This window comes from Macaca nemestrina, chromosome 18, assembly GCF_043159975.1.
Source record: "Macaca nemestrina isolate mMacNem1 chromosome 18, mMacNem.hap1, whole genome shotgun sequence".
NCBI lineage: Eukaryota > Metazoa > Chordata > Mammalia > Primates > Cercopithecidae > Macaca > Macaca nemestrina.
Window position 1 is genome coordinate 46415073 of NC_092142.1, and position 22504 is coordinate 46437576.

The window sequence follows — 22504 nt, forward strand, 5'->3', positions numbered from 1 at the left end:
ATGACTATCAATCTGAATTGAACAAAACACATCTTGTACAAAATAGATAAAAATAACTCTTTTTCTCCCCTGCCCAAGAAAACTCCTAGGGGACAAGAGATGGAAGGAACTTGGGTCCCTAAATGACCTTTGGCATTAATCCATTAATCTGCCCCTCCAACCTGTGTGTTATGAGCTTTAAGGGTTTTTTTTTTGCTAGCGGAAAACAACGCAATGACGAAAAGCACAAGTCTTTGTTCATCTTAAGTGAAACGCCCAACTCTTCATTATTCATCTTTAGATGAAATGCACTCTGTTATTTATAGCTGTGAATGAGAGAAAGCCCCCATGTAGGACCACACAAGTTTATGCATGATGAGGAGGGGAGAGTTAACTGGGTTTCTTGGGCTCCCTATGGTTTAGCTAATTTGAATACCTTTTTTGGCTCCTGTGTATGGGTGTTCTCACTTTGCAGGATAGCTGGTCCTGGGGTAGTTAGGGTAGATACATAATGGTCCAGTGTGAGAACTAATCTAGGAAGTAGTTGGGGTATAGATCTGCTACTCAAGAAGAACTAACCAGCCTCTAACCAGGGCCTCAAAATTGGGTTAAAAAAAATGACTAGGCCGTCTGGGTGCGGTGGCTCACGCCTGTAATCCCAGCACTTTGGGAGGCCGAGGTGGGTGGATATCTGAGGTCAGGAGCTCGAGACCAGCCTGGCCAACATGGTGAAACGCTGTCTCTCTAAAAATGCAAAAATTAGCTGGGCATGGTGGCGGACACCTGTAATCCCAGCTGCTCGTGAGACTGAGGCGGGGAGATCTGCTTGAACCCGGGAGGCAGAGTTTGCAGTGAGTCGAGATCGCACCATTGCACTCCAGCCTGGGCAACAGAGTGAGATTCTTCTAAAAAAAAAAAAAAATTATTCACCGTTGCTGATAAGGTCAACCTTCAGTTCCTGTTCCCTTCCTGGAGGTTGAGAGTTGGGACTGAAAGTTTCAATCCTCTAATCATATAGCTGGTTCCCCTCTCAACCAGCCCCCATCGTCAAGAGTTCAAGGCTGTAGTGAACTATCAGGACACCACTGAACTCTAGCCCGAGTGACAGAACAAGATTCCATCTCTTAAACAACAAAGCCAAAAGAAAAAAAAATAGCTTTTATTTTATGGTTTTCAAGAAAAAATGAAAATGGAAATTGAGAAATACTATGGAAGAAAAGTGAAAACACATCATATCAATACTTGTAGTATATAGCTGAAGTGTTTTTGGTGAACAGTTTTTAGCCTTGAATGTTGTATTAGGCCGTTCTTGCATTGCTATAAAGAAATACCCGAGACTGGGTAATTTATAAAGAAAAAAGGTTTAATTGGCTCACAGGTCTGCAGGCTCTGTAAGCGTAGCACTGACATCAGCTCAGCTTCTGGAGAGGCCTCAGGGAGCTTTTACTCATGGCAGAAGGCAAACCGGGAGAAGGCAAATTGCATGGCCAGAGCAGGAGCAAGAGAGAGTGGGGAGGGAGGTGCCACACACTTAAACCACCAGATCTCGTGAGAACTCACACACTATCTCCAGGAAATCACCAAGGGGATGGTGCTAAACCATTTTTAAGAAATCTGCCTCCGTGAATTATTCTGAGTTATTTGCCTCTAACCAGGCCCCACCTCCAACACTGGGAATTACAATTCATCATGAGATTAGAGGGGACACACATCCAAACTATATCACATGCAGATAGTAGAAAAGAGTTATGATGGGAAAATTGTTAAGTTAAATACTAGATTTTAAACGTTAGAAAAAGTATGCCTTCGTAAGCACAAGTAGAAGGAAGAAAGCACTAAAGATAAAAATAGGAATAATGGTATCAAATATAAAGGTAGGATAGAGACTCTCAAAACCAACAGCTTTATTTTTTTAAAAAAGATTAACAGTATAAACTGACCTCTTAAAAAATTTACCAAGCAGATAAGGAAGAGTTAAACAGAGAAACAATATTCACAATGAAAAGGAGAACATAACTGTAAATAAGTAGAGATTAAAAGAGAAAAAAGGAATCTGCTATAAGAAAGTACATGGCAATACATTTTAAAACTATCCAAATGGAATGTGTTCTAAAAACACCATAATTTACTGTTTTGGGTTGAATTAGGTCCCCTCAAGATTCATACATTCAGAATGTGACTATTTGGAGATATAAACATAGTGTTTTAAAGGTAGGGTCTTTAAAGAGGTAAATTAAAATGAGGCCCTTGGGTGAACCCTAATCCAGTCTGACTGGTGTCCTCATAAGAGAGGTAAATTTGGATGTAGAAAGGGATACCGGGGTGTGTGTGCACAAAGGAAAGGCCATGTGAGGACAAAGTAGCAGGAGGATGGCCTTCTGCTAGCCAAGGAGCAAGGCCTCAGGAGAAACCAGACCTGCCAACACCTTGGTCTTAGACTTCCCACTGTCAAAACTGTGGAAAGAGAAATTTCTGTTACTTAAGCCACCCAGACTGTGGTATTATTTATATGGCAGCCCTAGCAAAGAAATAGTTACTATAAGTGACTTAGAAAGAAATAGAATAATGAAATACACTTATAACAGTGTTTCTTAAGCTTTTTATTGTTGTTGTTATTTTTGTTGCCTCCAAGGAAGGGAAAACTATTTAATTTAAATTCTCCCTAATGTGAGAAATTAAATTCTAAAGAGTAAGATTTTGTTGGGTAGAATTGAGCTTTGAGGGGCCAGACCTTATTGTAATAGCTAAGATTTTTTTTGCTCCTTGCTCTCTTGAACCTCCCTAGGAATGCATGATCACAGTAGCCTTTGAAGAAAGTAAATCATTTTTCAGAAATCTTCCTTTTTCTCTTCATCTTCTCCAAAAAGAGAATAACTCTCTAGCTAGTTAATAGGCACATTTTTATCAAAGCTTAAAGGAAGATATAACTCCTGCCTTATAAAATAGGAAAAGCTCCTGAATAAATTTTATGAGATTGGTATAATTTTATAAAAGTTGATGAGGTTAGTATGAAAAAATCAAATTTTAAACCAGGCTCAATTTTTTTTTCATGTATTCTTTTGGAAACATGCAGCATGAGAATGTAAATGAGTCATGGATAAGGTGTCATTTAACGTTTCACTTGGCTACAAATAAAAGAAAACCCAACCAACAGTGGTTTCAATAAATAGAGGATTTTTTTTTTTTTTTTTTTTTTTTTTGTCAGAGTCTCTGTCATCCAGGCGTAAGTACCGCGGCGCGATCTCAGTTCACTGCAACCTCTGCAGCCCAGGTTCAAGCGATTCTTCTGCCTCAGCCTCCCGAGCTGCGATTACAGGCACCTGCCACTGCACTGGATAATTTTTGTATTTTTAGTAGAGACTGGGTTTCACCATCTTGGCCAGGATGGGCTTGAACTCCTGACCTCATGATCCACCCGCCTCAGCCTCCTAAAGTTCTGGGATTATAGACGTGAGCTACCATGCCTGGCCAGGATTTATTTTATACACCAAAAACTCTGGGGATTGGAAGTGTTTTCCTAGGCTTTAACGGTCATCAAGGATATGGATTCCTTTTTCTATCCCTCTGCTGTATTTGGCAGGAGACATTTATCCAAATTATCATAATATAGCTGGTATTCCTTTAGGTATCGTGTCTACACTTGTATGTAAGAATCAAAAAAGAGGAAGAGGCTTTAAAAACGTTTCTAGGCCAGGTGCAGTGGCTCACATCTCTAATCCCAGCTCTTTGGGAGGCTGAGGTGGGAGGATCACTTGAAGCCACGAATTTGAGACCAGCCTTGGCAATAAAGCAAGAACTCATCGCTCAACTCAAGACAAAAATCTTAAAAAAAAATTTTTTTTTTTTTTTTGAGACGGAGTCTTGCTCTGTCGCCATGCTGGAGTGCAATGGCATGGTATTGGCTCACTGCAACTTCTGCCTTCTGGGTTCAAGCGATTCCCCTGCATCACCCTCCTGAGTAGCTGGGACTACAGGCACACGCCACCATGCCCGGCTAACTTTTTGTATTTTAGTAGAGACAGGGTTTCACCATATTGGCCAGGATGGTCTTGATCTCCTGACCTCGTGATCTACCCACCTTGGCCTCCCAAAGTGCTGGGATTACAGGCGTGAGCCACTGCACCCAGCCACCCAGCCTAAAAAACATATTTTTTAAGTTTCTGGAAGCTTGGTCCCATGACATTTGTGTAATCTCATTGACCAGAACTTGGTCACATAACCATTCCTGCTGCTATGAAGTCTTATGAAGTTAAAATCAGGGTTTTTTTAAGAAAGGAAGAGAGACTGGATATTGGTGGTCAGCTAGCATCATGTGCCAGGACCAAGTAATGTTTAATCTTAGAAATGCAAGGATGATTTAAAATGAGGACATCCATTAGTGTAACTCATCACATTAGCAAATTAAGAAAGAAAGAAAAACCACATAACCATTTCAGTAGGTGCAGAAAACATATTTGGTGAAGAATTCATCACCTATTCATGAAAAGCATTCTAATAAAATGGAATTTTCTTAATCTAATAAAATATATCTACCAAAAATCTACAGCAGATATCCCATTAGAAGCAGACCCTTTAGTTTGAGGGACAAGAAAAGGAGATACTGATAATATAAACTCCTATTTTTTTTTTTTTTTTTTTTTGAGACAGAGTCTCGCTCTGTCACCCAAGCTAGATTGCGGTGGCATGATCTCAGCTTACTGCAACCTCTGTCTCCCGAGTTCAAGCAGTTCTCATGTCTCAGCCACCTAAGTAGCTGGGATTACAGGAGTGTGCCACCATGCGTGGCTAGTTTTTGTAGTTTTAGTAGAGATGGGGTTTAGCCAACCCAGTAGAGATGGGTTTTGCCCAGACTGTTTTTGACCTCCTGGCCTCAAGTGATCCGCTTGCCTCAGCCTCCCAGAGTGCTAGGATTACAGGGGAAAGCCACTGTGCCTGGCCAATAAACTCCTGTTTAACATTGTACAGGTGACCTAGCCAAAGCAATAAGGCAAGAAGTAATAGGTGTGGATGGCGATGGCAGAAATGAAAAAGTTTTCATTTCTAGTGAATTAAAATGAATTTCTAGTAAACATCTAGTAAATTGAAATGAATTCTTAGATAAACTACTAAAAGTCATTAAAAATATAGTTGCAAAGCTGGATACATGATCAACATATGGAGAGCAATAATTTGTCTATAGAGCAGGAATAACTAGTTAGAAAATTGGTCTAATGTAAAGTAAATATTACACTCTAAAGTACCTGAGAAAGAACCTAATAGCAGATGAACAAAATTATAAAACTTTGATCATAAAATGAAAATCTAAATAAATATTAGCATAAATAATGTCAATACACAAGAATGCTTAATAATGTAAATATATTGTTTTTTGCTATGTTATTAATCTCTAAACTCAAAAAAATTTCCATAGAAGTCTCAACAGAATTTTCATGGAATTTGATAAACTCATCCTAAAGTTTATTTAGAAGAATAAACTGTAAAATACACAAGGCGATTTTGGAGAAGGAAAAATATGAAGGGAGACTTACTTTACCAGATATAAAGCCATACATCCATGGAAGTTCAACAGTGTGATATTGATATGGTGCTAGACATGTTGTCAGTAGAACAGAATTGAGGGTCCAGAAGTGACTTATATACACCCCCCATGCACACACATACATATATAGAGTTAGATTTATGGAAGTGTAGGCTTTCCAGAGCCATAGGGTGGCCTCATCAATAAATGGGTTTCCATTATTTTTATAAAAGATATTGGAAGCCTCTTTTTATGTGACAATCAGTTCCCAGGTGTGAATTGTGAAAGGCACAAAGACTATACTTTTAGAGCAAGGGTGTTCCTTTATATTCTTAAAATTTTGAGAACCCCATAGAGCTTTTGTTTGACCTTATATGCTTATATTTGTTTTGTGTGTGTTTATATCTGTTGATAGTTATTATATTAGAAAGTAAAAGATACATTAAGTGTATTTATTTTATTAATTTTAAAATAATCCATTACAGGCTAACATAAATACTTTAATAAAAATAACATTTCCAAAATAAAAATAATTGAGTGAAAATAATAGCATTGCTCTACATTTTTGAAAATATCTAAATTTTGGCTTAATAGAAGACACTTGGATTCTCTACCTGCTTTTGCCATCAATCTATTGCAATATTATGTATATAATGTAGCCACTAGAAAACTCATGTTACGTTTGTGAGACAATGAGAGGCAAAATAGTTTTAACTTCATTGTCTCTTAATTTTCCTATATCATAATCTGAGAACTACTATTGGAGAAGAAACTTTAGGACAGTATATGTTTCTGATTTTAGGGAAGGGAAGGCTTTCTTCAGTAAGACATAAAAATGTAAAATGCATACACACTTAAAATCAATTTGATTCATTAAAGTAACAATCTTCTCATCAAAAAACAACAATGAAGGAGTTGAAGAGAAAAGCCAAGACTTGAGAGAAGACATTTGTAACACATGTATCTGACACAAGATATGTATGTAGAATAAAGGACTATTACTTACCAATTTAAAAAACCCTCGTTATGGGAAATTAGGGTACCTAATTAGGGAAATTCAAATTTAAACCCTAATTATATGCCACTTCACATGCATCAGACTTGCGTAACAAGAGTTAGATAACAGGATACAAAGTGTTGATAATTCCCTGCCCTCTTGAGGTGGGCATCAGTTCTTATAACTTTGGAGAGCAATTTGACAATATCTAGTAAAATTGAAGGTGCACTTGGTGTACAATTCACCAGTTCAGCTTTTAGATGATACCTTAGTGTTATGGGATCCTTGGGGTGTTGCTTTTCTGGCCAGAAACCTCTGTGACCAGTGGCACCTTTGCCCAAGGTTTGCTCCAGCCCGCTGGGCTCATTCCACTTGGCTCACACTACTGGACTGGATCCCATGCCTGCCAAGGATGAGCCAGATGTGGAACAGTGAGGGGTGTGTGAGCAAGTGTAGGGTCTGGACACTACACGGTCAGACATGCTGGCTGCTGCAATGGGGTGGGCAGCTCCAGGTGTTGGCATGGATTGCCAGCTCTCTGCAAGGCTGCAGCTGTACCAGGTGCACTGTAAGCAGCTTCCACAGCTGGCACTGGGGTACACGGTGGCACTCAGAAGCTTGGAGATGCCAGGAACCACAGGACCCCAAAGAGGGAGTCACAGCCCTGGCTCAGGGAGCTCCCAGGTCTGGGCTCCCCAAAGGGCCACAATGTGGTGGGCAAGGGGCATGTTTCAGCCCTATTTGTGTTACAGCTCTTTTAGCCCCACCATTTTTCGGGTCCCAAGTTCTTATCCTGTGATTGGGAAGAGTGAGGTATGCAGTCAAGTGGAGGGTGAGCAAAATGAAGAGGAGCTTTATTGAACAATGGAACAGCTTAGAGGAGATCTGCAGTGGGTAGCTTCTTTCTGCATCCAGGTTATCCTGGTAAGTGTTCAGCTCCTAGCAGGCAGGAGACCATGGAGTGGGAAGCTCCCCTCTGCAAGCAGGTCATCCCATCATCTCTGCAGCTCTCAGCAGATGCAGCTCTCAGCAGAGAGGAGGTTTTGGAGTGGATTGCTTCTCTCTTTCAGCAGGTCATCCCATCATCTCTCCAGCTCTCAGCAAAGAGGAGACCCTGGAGTGGGGGATGTGCATGCCCGTTGGTCCATAGGTGGGCTCAAAAATGGCACCACATGTTCCCACTCCAGTCCACAGGACTGGCAGTCCAGCCCCCAGCCTTCCACTCTCCCTAGCCTGAAAGTGGGGCCTCACCAAGGACCTGCCCCCTTCTGCCCAGGAACCTGTCTTCCTCCTGCCTGTTCATGGCACCTAGGCTATAGGTGCCAAGGAGGGCCTTCAGGCCAGCACCAAGCCACCCTCAGCCCTGCCTTGGCTTCCCTTAGGTGCTTATCAATGCCCAGAGTCTGGAGGGGGCCAAGGCTGCAGGAGGCTGGCATGTTTGCATAGCCCTGATACCTGGCTGGGCTGTTAAAGCATCCGGGCTTGACCCTGACTTTGCTCCAGGATCATAGTGGGCACTGACAGCAGGGAGAAGCCAAGCAGCAGGAGCAGACACCTCCAAGCCTGCAAGGGCAGGGAGGGGATTTCTTGGGCCCCCAAGAGTATGGAGATGCCTGGATCTACAGCCACAGTTTGGGTGGCTGCAGCTGTGTCAGAGGTGCAGGGCTCCTGCCTGTCTCGGCCCCCCAAGAGCACAGAGAGACCTGGGTCCGCAGCCACAACTTGGGCGGCTGCAGCTGCACCCAGGATGGTGGGGCTCCCCACTCTTCCCGGGCCCCAGGAGTACAGAGATGCCCTGGTCTTCAGCTGTAGCTTGGGCGGCTTCAGTGGCATCCGGAGAGCTCCCACCCCAACTCGGAAGGGGTTACAGATTTGCCATGGTAATGAGTCTTCATCCTAAAGGTGTTGGTGGGGCCTGGACTTAGCCATACCTCCCTGGCTGATAACCTCTGGCTGCCAGGAGTCTTGCCTGGTTACTTCAATGTATGTATAGAAATATTATTTCTATATGTACCATGATGTCAAAATGATTGGGAAGCTCTTTCGTAGAGACATACTAAAATTTCGTTGCAGCACTGTTGCATTAAAAAACTGTTAGGATAGGATTTTAATTCATAAATGTAGAAATAAAGAGGGAAATAGAAAATAAGCTTTAGGCAAGATCTAGTGATAATTACTGTAAACAAGATCCACTGATAAATGCTGAAATTAGTGGATAAAATTATGAGGAGAAACAGGATTTATACATAGTTCCAAAGCATTTTCCTCAAGATATTTATTAGCTACCAAAGGAAAGATGACAACATTATAAAGTAGGAGCTGCTGTAACTAAGTGATCATGGTTGTTACCACCAGCGAAAAGATACATTGACATCATGAATCCTGTGCTATGATGCTTTAAGAAAGTCACAGCATTATTTCTATGATATGCTTGCCAAAAAATGCATTACTTCTGTCCAATCATGGGAAAGTATTAGACAAATTGAAATTGAGGGACATGTGACAAAATAACATAAAATTTATTGAGGTCATAAGAAATGAGGAATGAGTGAAGAAGAAATAAGCTAAGGAGAAATGACAGTGAAATACAAGGAGGACTAAAACTACTTCACTTTGAGTAACAGGGAGGGTGTTTTTGAAGTAAATTAAGGTTAGGCAAAGCTTTGTTATTCCTGAGCAGCTACTGACTGCAGGTAGGGCTCAGTTACACTAAAGAATGTGTGAAATCATAAAAACCTTCAGTATTTAGCTGTATAAGACACAGGGGAGAAGACGTTTCAATCAGCACTTACCTTCATTAAGCCAAATTAACTGACAAATATCTTTTTGAAACTTGGGGAAGAGAAATCCTGAAATGTTTCTAGTGGTAAAGGAACAGTAAATGGAAATCATTTGTATAGTACCCAGTATTACTAATTTAACATGTATAACAAAAACTTCCTTTAAACTTAGCATTTGTGCTTGGTCTGAATGGTTTTACTTTAGTGAACATTCAGTGGTCATTTTTAAATTCAGTATCTCCTTATCTAATTTCTCCATAATAAATTTCTTGTTAACAAATTGTATTACCATAGATGTTTTTAAGAGCCTATCCCTCAGAATTGAGGAGTTACTATACAGTTTAGTTAATACTGATTTAATATAAATTGAGGGACATGTGACAAAATAACATAAAATTTATTGAGGTCATAAGAAATGAGGAATGAGTGAAGAATGATTGTTTTTAGCAATATATGGAGAGAGAGTTAAATAATTGTTTGCTTTGGAGTTTTGGTGAACTAACTAAAACTGTATTTTATACAATATAAGTCTCTCTCAATCTCTAACCTGTTTCTTAGCACACATACCTTAAATTTTATAAAGTCCATTAAGATTTTGATTTTTAGTACAGTATTACTCTAATTCAATCTCAAATATTACTGTATTTGCATTTAACTCTGTTTTGAAAGTATTTCAGATATTGGCATTATTGTTTTAATGATACTCTTAAAATATCCTGAAAATACCACAGATGACATTTGTATCTGGCTGTTCTAGCTCTTTAAAATTAGAAATATTTCTCTACATACTTTTTGCAGAAGTGAATATCAAAGGTACATGCTTTCAAAGCAAGGTAACAGAAATTAGAAATTGGTGTGAAGATGGAACAATGGACAAACAACATTGAGTACATAATAGAGTCAGAATTGAAAATAATACACAGAATATCCTGATCTCGGAAATGGTTATGATATTTATTTATTTATTTAGAGATGGAGTTTTACTCTTGTTGCCCAGACTGGAGTGCAGTGGTGCGATCTCGGCTCAAAGCAACCTCTGCCTCCCAGGTTCAAGCGATTCTCCTGCCTCAGCCTCCCAAGTAGCTGGGATTACAGTCATGTGCCATCACGCCCAGCTAATTTTGTGTTTTTAGTGGAGACGGGATTTCTCCATGTTGGTCAGGCTGTTCTCGAACTCCCGACCTCAGGTGATCCACGCACCTCAGCCTCCCAAAGTGCTGGGATTACAGGCGTGAGCCATCGCGCCCAGCCGATCTTTATTCTTATATTCTAGCAATGTTATACTTCCTCCACAGCCCAGTTCTTACTAAATCATAGTAGTATTTGTGTGAGAACTACAAGAAATGTACATTTCTGAGTTCAGAGAAGTTATACAGGACCACAGTTTCTTATGTGAAGAAATATTTTGAACCAAATATGTTTTAGATTTTAAAACTTGCTGGATTTTAAAAAAACTGTTTTGATACCTTTTATTATATAATAACCCCAGCATGACTTAGGGCAGAATCTGTACATTAATATTTTTGCAGTAAGACATATACATACTCACGCAAAGTGAGGAACATAAGGCAGCTAATCTCATCTCAGTTCTGGATTTTGCTGACAAATGAGTTAAGGAAAAACAATTGGATTTCAGAACTTGGGGCATTTTAGAATTGCAAATAAGGGATGGTAGACTTGCGTACTAATTAGAGGTGAGGAAAAAAAAAACACACATAGAACAAAAATTAAGAGCTGTGGTCTTGGCTGTAAGTATAGTGAGAGTTAGGAGAAATTAGAGACTTCACCAAGAAAAGTTCTGAACAGGGGCTGAAGGAAGATTCATAGAAAAGTGTTGCATTTGGAAATGAGCAAGACTAATGGCCAACCAGCCCAATTAGAACCCAGGTTCCTGTCAGAGGATTGTGGAATGAGAAGAGTTCTGTGAGGACAGAGTGGGAAGATTATATAGAGGGTTTGAATGTCAAATATGAGAATTGTAATACTGTGTCAGGATTCACAAAACTTTTTTGATCAAAGAAGCAATGTGAAAAATAGCAGGCTTCCTGTGGAATGAATATGGGGTTAAAAGGAAACAGTAGTGTCAAAAGACAAAATTGCAACAATTCAAAAGATCTAATTGACTTTTATTAGTGACTCGTGAATCGATGCCGTTTCTTCCAAAGATCTAGTAAAGGCTCTCCAATGAGTTATGCTCAAGAGGTTGGCTTCATAGGCAGAAAAGGTTGAAGAAAGCAGAAACAGGGAACAAAAAGCTGATTGGTTATTTCAAAGTTACTTTCCTTACAGGGTTAAAATATAGAGGACTTCCTTATCATGCCAGCTCAGGGAAACTGGGCCCCTTCTGATTGGCTGCTGGGAATCTCCTGTTTTTGTTTTGTTTTGTTTTGTTTTGTTTTGTTTTGTTTTCTTCAGAAAACTGGCCCCTTTCAACGTTTAGTTTGGCTGTGTGTCACCTAGCATAAGTGACTACATTCTGGTTTGGTCTGGTCTCTTGGGCCTACTGCAGGAGCTCAGTACAAATCAATGTTGTCTTACAAATTTTATTGAACAGTAGTCAAAATTGATCTCAAGATTTCTAGACTGAGAGCCTGGAAAAGAGTGGTCTGATGGGAAAAAAGCAGAATTGAAAAGTTCTTCCAGGTGGAAGGGTTTAGAACATTTTGTTTAATGGGAAATTCAAGTGGAAATATTTCATAATTGAGTGTAAAAGCAAAGGTACAGGTTATACGTATTCAGGATTAGAATGGAAAAATCACTGAATTTTAAGCAGGCATTGTAAACATACATGGAAAATCTCTCTCTCTCTCTCTCTTTTTTTTTTTTTAAAGTTGAGACAAGGTCTGTCTGTCAGCCAGGCTGGAGTGCAGTGGCGCAATCACAGCTCACTGTCCTCAGCCTCCAAGGATCAAGCAATCTTCCCACCTCAGCTTCCTGAGCAGCTGGGACCACAAGCATATGCTACCATGCTCAGCTAATTTTTTATTTTTTTTTGTACAGGTCTTGCTATGTTGCCTAGGCTGATACTGGACTTCTGGGCTCAAGCGAACTGCCTGCCCCAGCCTCCCAAAGTGCTAGGATTGTAGGCATGAGCCACTGCACCCAGCCATGAAGCTTTAAACTTAGAGATGTGACAAACTATCAAGTATTTTCTGTATGTGTTTTAAAATCCAAGTAACTTTTAAGACCATGAAATAGCTAACATCATGAAAGTGAGCAGGTTTTTTACACAAGAAGGTTTCCCTTAAGGTATATAGGCAAGGTAGCCTGAGTATGGTAAGCTGAGGGGACCCTGATCAATATTCAAAATTTTAAAAAGTTTACTGTGGGATGTACTGTTCTACTCTTGGGTGAAGTGGTCCTGGAATAGGTGCATGTTTTGGAGAAATCTAGAAATAACTCACACACTCTTCTATTTCTGTGAGGCCTCAACACCCTGGTTGCTCTTTCTTTCACTGAAATGAGGGAGGTATTCTTGCCCCTGAGGGCAGATGTCTCTGTTGGGGAGGAGAGTGTAAACATCATGGATTCAGGTGCCCCAGCCTTTCATCCTTCATGAGATAACCTGGGTAGACTGATCCCTGATTAACTCTTTATGTCTGTGTTTGTTGACTCTGAGCTTGTTTCTTTCTTAAAAGTATATACATTATATTACGTGTGTGGGGTGAAGGTGAGACATGTATATTGCCACTTCAGAAGGGTTTTGTGTTGAAGGGTGGGCAGATGCATGTATTCAGTTTGCCATATTGAACCTAACACGATGACTATCGCATCCCCTGTGACTTGGACATACATGTCCAGATGGCCTGAAGTAACTGAAGAATCACAAAAGAAGTGCAAATGCCCTGCCGCCTTAACCAATGACATTCCACCACAAAAGAAGTGAAAATGGCCGGTCCTTGCCTTAAGCAATGATATTATCTTATGAAATTCCTTTTCCTGGCTCATCCTGGCTCAAAAAGCTCCCCCACTGAGCACCTTGTAACCCCTACTCCTGGCCACCAGAGAACAACCCCCCTTTGACTGTAATTTTCCTTTACCTACCCAAATCCTATAAAACAGCCCCTCCCTTATCTCCCTTCACTGACTCTCTTTTCCGACTCAGCCTGCCTGCACCCAGGTGAAATAAACAGCCATGTTGCTCACACAAAGTCTGTTTGGTGGTCTCTTCACACGGACGCGCATGACATAGCCCACATAAGAAATTGTCCTTATGAAAATAAAGGAACTTTATTAACTGAGAATTTACCCTAATCTTTGTCTTCCATAGTTTCTTTTGAGAGTATAAGTTTTGTCACATGTCTGAAATCTTTATATGGAAGCTCTGACTCCTGGTGTTATGCCCAGACCGTTTATTCCCCGAAGAAGACCACCAGAGTCCAGAGTCAAAGCTAAGCAGCAAGGATCTTTATTACAGGTTCGAACCTGGAACTCTCCCTCGCTCGTGAAACGAGACGGGCAGGAGAGCTCCCCACTCAGCTCCGAACAATGTTATATAGTCTAAGAAAAGTGGGCATAGAGTTATTATACAAATCAGATATATGATTGGCTAGTGTTTGAACAAGGCGATTTGGCTAACTATGATTGGTTCCTGCCATTTCTGATATTTTGGTTCAAACTTTGAGGCGGGAGAGCAGGTTTATGGCAGCAAGAGTTTATCTTACTTAAACACGTCTTGTGACCTTGCCTCAGAACTTACAAAATCTCTGGTATGTGCAAAACAAAACCTCTGGTACGTGCAGAAAACCAGGTACTCACAGAACTTACGAAATCTCTGGTATGTGCAAAGATTAGAGAGCAGAACAAGGGTGTAGCGGGTGGGGGGGCGGGTACACATCTATCTTTGTGGCCTTTCACTGGCCCTTTGGTTGGAGCCCACTTCTATCTGTGAGCTTTGAGTTTATAACAATGTACCTATAGCTATACAAAAGGCAGGAGGAAGATTGGATTTCAGGCTTAATGAACAGACTCAGAACTTAAGGTGGACCCAGCATGGAACTGGCACTTTACAGAACAGATAAGTACTTTTTTTTTTATCTCTGAAGTTTTAGACTAACATTTCATATGGACATTTCAGATTACACATATTGTATCTAGTATAAAAACCGTGCTTTATACTTTTCTTAGTGCTTAAGATGTATAGTCCTTAAAACAATAATAGATACATTGTTGGAGAATGATAGTTGGAGCATTGAGAGGATTTAAATTTTATTTCTATACTGTATAATACCGGATTCTAAGCTTAAATGAGCTTAATATTAGAAAAAAATAGTATTCATAGTAATGTAATAATCACACAAATTTCAGCATATTGAAAATGTGTTGGGAGACAAGTATGTATTTGGTATGTAATTTTTTAGTATTTAAATGTCTGTTTTTTGTTTTTTGTTTTTTGTTTTTTTTGAGATAGAGATTCACTCTTGTTGCCCAGGCTGGAGTGACAATGGGGCGATCTTGGCTCACTGCAACCTCTGCCTCCCGGGTTCAAGTGATTCTCCTGCCTCAGCCTCCCAAGTAGCTGGAATTACAGCCATACACCACCACATCTGGCTACTTTTTGTATTTTTTAAAATTATACTTTAAGTTCTAGGGTACATGTGCACAATGTGCAGGTTTGTTACATATGTATACATGTGCCATGTTGGTTTGCTTCACCCATTAGCTCGTCATTTACATTAGGTATTTCTCCTAATGCAATCCCTCCCCCATCCTCCCACCACACAACAGGCCCCAGTGTGTGATGTTCCCCGCCCTGTGTCCAAGTGTTCTCATTGTTCAATTTCCACCTATCAGTGAGAACATGCAGTGTTTGGTTTTCTGTCCTTGCGATAGTTTACTCAGAATGATGGTTTCCAGCTTCATCCATGTCCTTACAAAGGACATGAACTCATTCTTTTTTATTTGGCTGCATAGTATTCCACGATGTGTATGTGCCACATTTTCTTAATCCAGTCTATCACTGATGGACATCTGGATTGGTTCCAAGTCTTTGCTATTGAATAGTGCTGCAATAAACATATATGTGCATGTGTCTTTATGGTAGCATGATTTATAATCCTTGGGTATATACCCAGTAATGGGATTGCTGGGTCAAATGGTATTTCTAGTTCTAGATCCTTGAGGGATCACTACACTGTCTTCCACAATGATTGAACTAGTTTACACTCCCATCAACAGTGTAAAAGCATTCCTATTTCTCCACATCCTCTCCTGCATCTGTTGTTTCCTGACTTTTTAATGCTCCCCATTCTAACTGGTGTGAGATGGTATCTCATTGTGGTTTTGATTTGCATTTCTCTGATAACCAGTGATGATGAGCATTTTTTTCATGTGTCTGTTGGCTACATAAATGTCTTCTTTTGAAAAGTGTCTGTTTATATCCTTTACCCACTTTTTGATGGGGTTGTTTGATTTTTTTCTTGTAAATTTGTTTAACTTCTTTGTAGATTCTGGGTATTAGCCCTTTGTCAGATGGGTAGATTGCAAAAATTTTCTCCCATTCTGTAGGTTGCCTGTTCACTCTGATGGTAGTTTCTTTTGCTGTGCAGAAGCTCTTTAGTTGAATTAGATCCCATTTGTCAATTTTGGCTTTTGTTGCCATTGCTTTTAGTGTTTTAGTCATGAAGTCCTTGCCCAAGCCTATTGTCCTGAATGGTATTGCCTAGGTTTTCTTCTAGGATTTTTATGGTTTTAGGTCTAACATTTAAGTCTTTAATCCATCTTGAATTAATTTTCATATAAGGAATAAGGAAGGATTTCTCTTCTCAAGGAGTATCTTTGTGGTGTTCTCTGTATTTCCTGAATTTGAATGTTGGCCTGCCTTGCTAGGTGGGGGCTCCTGGATAAATTCCTGAAGAGTGTTTTCCACTTGGTTCCATTCTCCACATCATTTTCAGATACACCAATCAAACGTAGATTTGGTCTTTTCACATAGTTCCATATTTCTTGGAGGCTTTGTTCATTTCTTTTTACTCTTTTTTCTCTAAACTTCTCACTTCATTTCATTCATTTGATCTTCAGTCACTTATACCCTTTCTTCCACTTGATTGAATTGGCTACTGAAGCTTGTGCATGTGTCATGTAGTTCTTGTTCCATGGTTTTCAGCTCCATCAGGTCATTTAAGGTCTTCTCTACACTGTTTATTCTAGTGAGCCATTCATCTAATCTTTTTAGCTTCCTTGCAATGGCTTCAAACATCCTCCTTTAGCTCGAAGAAGTTTGTTATTACCAACTTTCTGAAGCCTACTTCTGTCAAATCATCAAAGTCATTCTCCATCCAGCTTTGTTCCATTGCTGGTGAGTTGCTGCGATCCTTTGGAGGAGAAGGGGCACTCTGGTTTTTAGAATTTTCAGCTTTTCTGCTCTGGTTTCTCCCCATCTTTGTGGTTTTATCTACCTTTGGTCTTTGATGATGGTGACCTACAGATGGGGTTTTGGATTGGATGTCCTTTTCATTGATGTTGATGCTATTCGTTTCTGTTTGTTAGTTTTCCTTCTGTCAGTCAGGTCCTTCAGCTGCAGGTCTGTTGGAGTTTGTTGGAGGTCCATTCCAGACGCTGTTTCCCTTGGTATCACTAGTGGAGGCTGCAGAACAGCAAATATTGCAGAACAGCAAATATTGTGGCCCAATCCTTCTTTGGAAGCTTCCTGTCACAGGGGCACCCGGCTGTATGAGGTGTCAGTCGGCCCATACTGGGCGGTGCCTCCAAGTTAGGCTACAGGGACTCAGAGACCCACTTGAGGAGGCAGTCTGTCCGTTCTCAGAGGACAAACACTGTGCTGGGAGAACCACTGCTCTCTCTGAAGAGAGAGAGTTTAAGTCAGACAGAGACGTTTAAGTCTGTAGAAGTTTCTGCTTCCTTTTGTTCAGCTACACCATGCCCCCAGAGGTGGAGTCTACAGAGGCAGGGGGCCTCCTTGAGCTGTGGTGGGCTCCACCTGGAGCTTCCTGGCTGCTTTATTTACTTACTCAAGCCTCCGCAATGGCAGACTCCCTTCCCCAGCTGGGCTTGCTGCCTTGCAGTTCGATCTCGGACTGCTGTGCTAGCGGTGAGCAAGGCTCCGTGGCCATGGGACCGCTGAGCCAGGCACAGGCATCCCTTGGTGTGCCGTTTGCTAAGACCATTGGAAAAGCGCAGTATTTAGGTGGTAGTGTCCCAATTTTCCCTGTACAGTCTGTCACAGCTTCCCTTGGCTAGGAGAGGGAAATCTCCTGACTGCTTGTGCTTCCCGGGTGAGGCGATACCCCACCCTGCTTCAGCTCGCCCTCCATAGGCTGCACCCACTGTCCAACCAGTCCCAGTGAGATGAACCAGGTACCTAAGTTGGAAATGCAGAAATCGCCCATCTTCTGCGTCCATCACGCTGGGAGCTGCAAACTGGAGCTGTTCCTATTTAGCCATCTTGGAATGGACCCCTAATTTTTGTATTTTTTAGTAGAGATGGGTTTCTGCATGTTGGTCATGCTGGTCTCAAACAGCCAACCTCATGTGATCCGTCTGCCTCAGCCTCCCAAAGTGCTGGGATTACAGGCGTGAGCCACCGCACCCAGCCTATGTCCTGTTATTGAGTATGTCCTTATGTTTCGTTTCTTTTCTTTTAGGTCTCTTTTATTCAAAACCTTGTATTTTGTGTGGAAAGAGTTTACCGTGTGCCTGACTTTGGTGTCTGGGAAAGAGGAAGCAAATATAATAATGGCAGCACAGAGCTACATTCGAGGTAATTTGCTGATTTCTGAGATTTTTTTTTTTAATTAAATGTGTGGAATTTGAATATGGAAAAATACTGATGCATTAGATTGGAACTGTGATTTATATGTTAATTTGCGGCAATTTTTTTTTCTACCTATGATGCAGATGGAAGTCACTTAAAATTAACACAAAAGAGCCCATTCTCAGTGCCCATAAACAGTTGCAAGATAGGAGTAGGTGTCTTTCCCAACCTGCCAAGGTGTCAGTACATGCATATCAGCCTTCATCATTAATCCACAGCTTGGCCTTTCTGCTCAACCAAGTCATTTTCTTTTTCCTCTTTGAAATTACCTCATTTGAAATGTCAAGTACATTAAAATTTTCAAACACCAGTTGTATATGCACTGAATATAAAATTTCCTTCCATGTTATAGAACTGATTTTTATCTTGACCACAGATTCTTACACTGTTCATGTAAAACTTAAGATTCATTGTCATCTGTAAGATCTGTGATCAACATCTTGAGCTGTGGTTTAGTGCGTTTGAATAAGCAACAATAGCTAATAACTGATATTAGTAGTTTATGAATTTCTTTTAATCCTTAGGGTTAAGGAAATAACTTTAGTGACTGATTGTACCTTTCCTAAATCCTAATTTTATGCCAAGGAGATCATATTTTAATAACAATATAGTTCAATAAGTCCTATCCATGTTGCACTAAAAGATGTATGAATTTAAGCTAAAAGTTATTACTGTAGGTTAGTTTGGATTATTGAGACTTAAATGAAGTAAAGAAACAGTCTAGAGGCCACGCATGGTGACTCACTCACGCCTGTAATCCTAGCACTTTGGGAGGCTGAGGCAGGAGGATCACAAGGTCAGGAGTTCGAGACCAGCCTGGCCAACATGGTGAAACCCCATCTTTACTAAAAATACAAAAAGTAGCTGGGCATGGTGGTGCATGCCTGTATTCCCAGCAACTGGGTAGGCTGAGGCAGGAGAATGGCTTGAACCCGGGAGACAGAGGTTGCAGTGAACCAAGATTGTGCCACTGCACTCCTGCCTGCATGACAGAGCGAGACCCCGTTAAAAAAAAAAAAAAAGCCGGGTGCGGTGGCTCACGCCTGTAATCCCAGCACTTTGGGAGGCCGAGGCGGGCGGATCACAAGGTCAGGAGATCGAGACCACGGTGAAACCCCGTCTCTACTAAAAATACAAAAAATTAGCCGGGCGCGGTTGTGGGCGCCTGTAGTCCCAGCTACTCGGGAGGCTGAGGCAGGAGAATGGCGTGAACCCGGGAGGCGGAGCTTGCAGTGAGCCGAGATCGTGCCACTGCACTCCAGCCTGGGCGACAGAGCGAGACTCCGTCTCAAAAAAAAAAAAAAAAAAAAAAAAAAAAGAAAAAAGAAACACTCTAGAAAACATTGGTTAAGAGGAATCCAAAGTGGTCTATATTTTTTGATAGACTAATCGCACACACAAAAATAAGTTGATATAAGATATTTAGTAAACTAAAACCTGGCTCCAGATCACTAGCTATATAACCCTCAGCAAGTTATGTGACCTTCTTATGATTCAGTTTTCTCATCTGTAAAATAAAGGTGATAATTCTACTTTATTTCATCGTTGTAATAATCGTTGTCATTGTTGTAGTAGTGTATATAAAGCATTTGAATGCCTAGCATAAGTAAGCACTAGAATGTTAGTGTACTTACACATTTAAGAACATTTTAATAAAAAATATTTAAATTAAAGGGACTTTAAGATTAATCCTTAACTAACATAGAAACATTTTTCTATAGGTTTTGTGATTCATGTGAAGAATTTTTACAGTATAGACCAGAATAGTATCAATCAATGAAAAAGTCAGTGAAGTAGAGGAATAATTTGTGGTAAAGTTCATTTCAGACATTAAACAGATTCTGGCAAATACTAAAATTAGATAGATGATGTTATAATTCAGCCCTTATCCAAATTAAGTGCTCAGCATTCCAGATTATCACTCAAATAATAAGAAATTGGATCTAATTAGATAAGATGATTTTTAAAATTTACCTTTTCAGTACGTATGATTATCAGATCTCTTCCTTCTTTTTTAATAAGCTTTTAATATATCAGTCTGACCCTGTTGCCATTATTTTCAGCGTGAAATATTTAGACTAGAAGTTTTTCTGTTTATAAAAACTATAGTAGGCCAGGAGCAGTGGCTCACATCTGTAATCCCAACACTTTGGGAGGCTGAGGCGGACAGATCACCTGAGGTTGGGAGTTTGAGACCAGCCTGACCAACATGGTGACACCCCGTCTCTACTTAAAAAAAATACAAAAATTCGCCTGGCATTGTGGCATGTGCCTGTAATCACAACTACTTGGGAGGCTGAGGCAGGAGAATCTCTTGAACCTGGGAGGCAGAGTCTGTAGTGAGCTGAGATCGTACCACTGCACTCCAGCCTGGGTGACAGAATGAGACTCCATCTCAAAAATAAAAATAAAAACAAAAGTAAACTGTAGTAAACTCAGAAAGAACCTTAAATAAAAGTTACTACTGACCCTAGAAAGTAAGGGTGTTAGAAGGTGCCTGGTGACAAAACAGGCTCCAACTTGTATTCCTATAACTGAGGTGCCAGTCTTTAAATTGATTCATTAAGGTTTTTGTTTGAAGGCTTGAAAAATCATTATGTGATGTTCTTTGCCATCTTTTGCATGCAAAATTAATCTTAATTGTAGTCGGCCGATTTTGTTCAAATGGATGAGAGATGAAGTTTGTCATTTAAGTTTGGATGATGGGTTTTATACTTTATTTGACATTGATCTTGTAATTTTCCATAGTATAACACTTTAAAATTCCCAAAAAGAACTTTAACCTTAATTTTTTATCTGAAAGTTTCCAAGGTCAGGTCTTCTGTTTTGAATCTATCACCTCTGATGTCCAAAGGATACATTTTGAAACTGCAGGAGAATTGAGCTCCATGTGCTCACGGAGGCAGTGACGGCTGTGGTAGTGGGCGACCAGTATCTTTCTGCACTTAGGCCTATGTAATGGAATGTAGGATCAAGTCACACCTCTTAATCTGTCTCTGCCATAGGATACCCCAGAACTATTTGGGGTTTATTGGATCTATTCTTTACTGCTTAATGCAGTATCCTTGTTATATCCTGAAGCTGTTCTCATAATTTCAGACAACTTGAATTAATACATAGTAATACTTACCATAAGTACTTACACTTCCCTTCGTAGCCTGACACTTTCTCAGCCACTCTCCTTTCTCTGTGCTATACAGTCATCTGTACCAGGAGTCAGAGAGAGAACAGAGCATAATCTGAGTGTTGCCTTGGTGCTCACTAGGGCCTCAGTTGAAGTGACTGACTCTTCCTTTCCTTGCCACGTTGAGTACATCCCTTCTAAGTTGCACCTCGTATCAAAGAAGATTTTGACCCCTGGGCCCCAAAAGACGCACATGTACTCTTCTGAAGTCAGAGGCTCTCTCTTCAGCATCCATGTCCAGCTGTCCTTTAATAATTGCAATCTGTGACACTGAACAGTTATGGAATATGTTTAGGCCAGGCCAGGAACCTTACTGCATTTTATATAGGAGGAAACAAATGTTTAGAAGACTTTGGGGTACACCACACCTTACATCATATAACTCAATGGGTGGTAGAACCAGAACTGGATTCCATGTCATTGGCCCACAACTCCAAAATCATTTTTACTATGTCACATTGTATTTCAAAGTCATAAAAAGTTTCTCTAAAGTGTGAAAGTACTGCATGGTGTAAACGCTCTATAAAATTGTGGTAAGTTTCAAGCATGATATCATAGCTTAGTAATCAGTATAGCTTGATTCGGCTTAATGCTTTGGTGAGACCCTGTTTGCCCTCCCATTTCAACCCCAGATTGGCTGGTCCCCTTTTAATTCAAATTCTTGAATTGTTTAGTATTCTTAGATAAACCCCAGAATTTTTTTGTTAAGAATACTCTCCTTACATTGATCAAAACCTCATTCTAACAGCAGCCTCACCCTTTCCAGGGCTTCAGTTAAGGGTCTATTGCTCTGATCTCACTATGTTTATCTTGAAATGTTTCCTAAGTAACCATTCCCTGTTCTTCTGAGTTTTCTGTTTGCTTTTCCTCAAATAACACACCCCTTTCAATTTTTCCTAAGGTGTCTGGAGCTATATTGGATAATGTTCTTCTTTTTTCCTGTTAAGTCTCTAAGTCTTTTAATGCATGCCCATACTTTCTTAAATTCTATATTATCATATTTAATTCCACTTTCCTCCATATATCATTTTGGTACCTATTTATTATAGCAGTAATTCTGAGTCTCCAGAGTTGTACGTCAGAGAAGTCCTCTCAATCTCTACAAATTTAATGCAAATATTTTAATCTTTAAATTTCTCCCTCCTCATTAATGTAAGGTTATTTCTACTCCTTGGGCTACCTTTAAACCTGTACCTGTGTGTTTTGAAGAAGAGATGAGTCTTTGTTACAAAATGTGAATTGAATTCCAAACCCTAATTTTGATTTTTTTTGG

At 40.2% G+C, this 22504-nt stretch overlaps 1 protein-coding gene across 6 annotated transcripts in view; it reads left to right on the top strand.

Annotated features, from left to right (window-relative positions):
- Window positions 1-22504, top strand: part of LOC105492220 (phosphorylase kinase regulatory subunit beta) — a 227627-nt gene that overhangs the window by 66666 nt on the left and 138457 nt on the right. For all 6 annotated transcript variants that reach the window (XM_011759241.2, XM_011759242.3, XM_011759239.3 and 3 more), the window contains one exon: window positions 17878-17993. In XM_011759241.2, the coding sequence (XP_011757543.2) occupies window positions 17878-17993 (116 nt within the window). The remainder of the gene's footprint in view (window positions 1-17877; window positions 17994-22504) is intronic.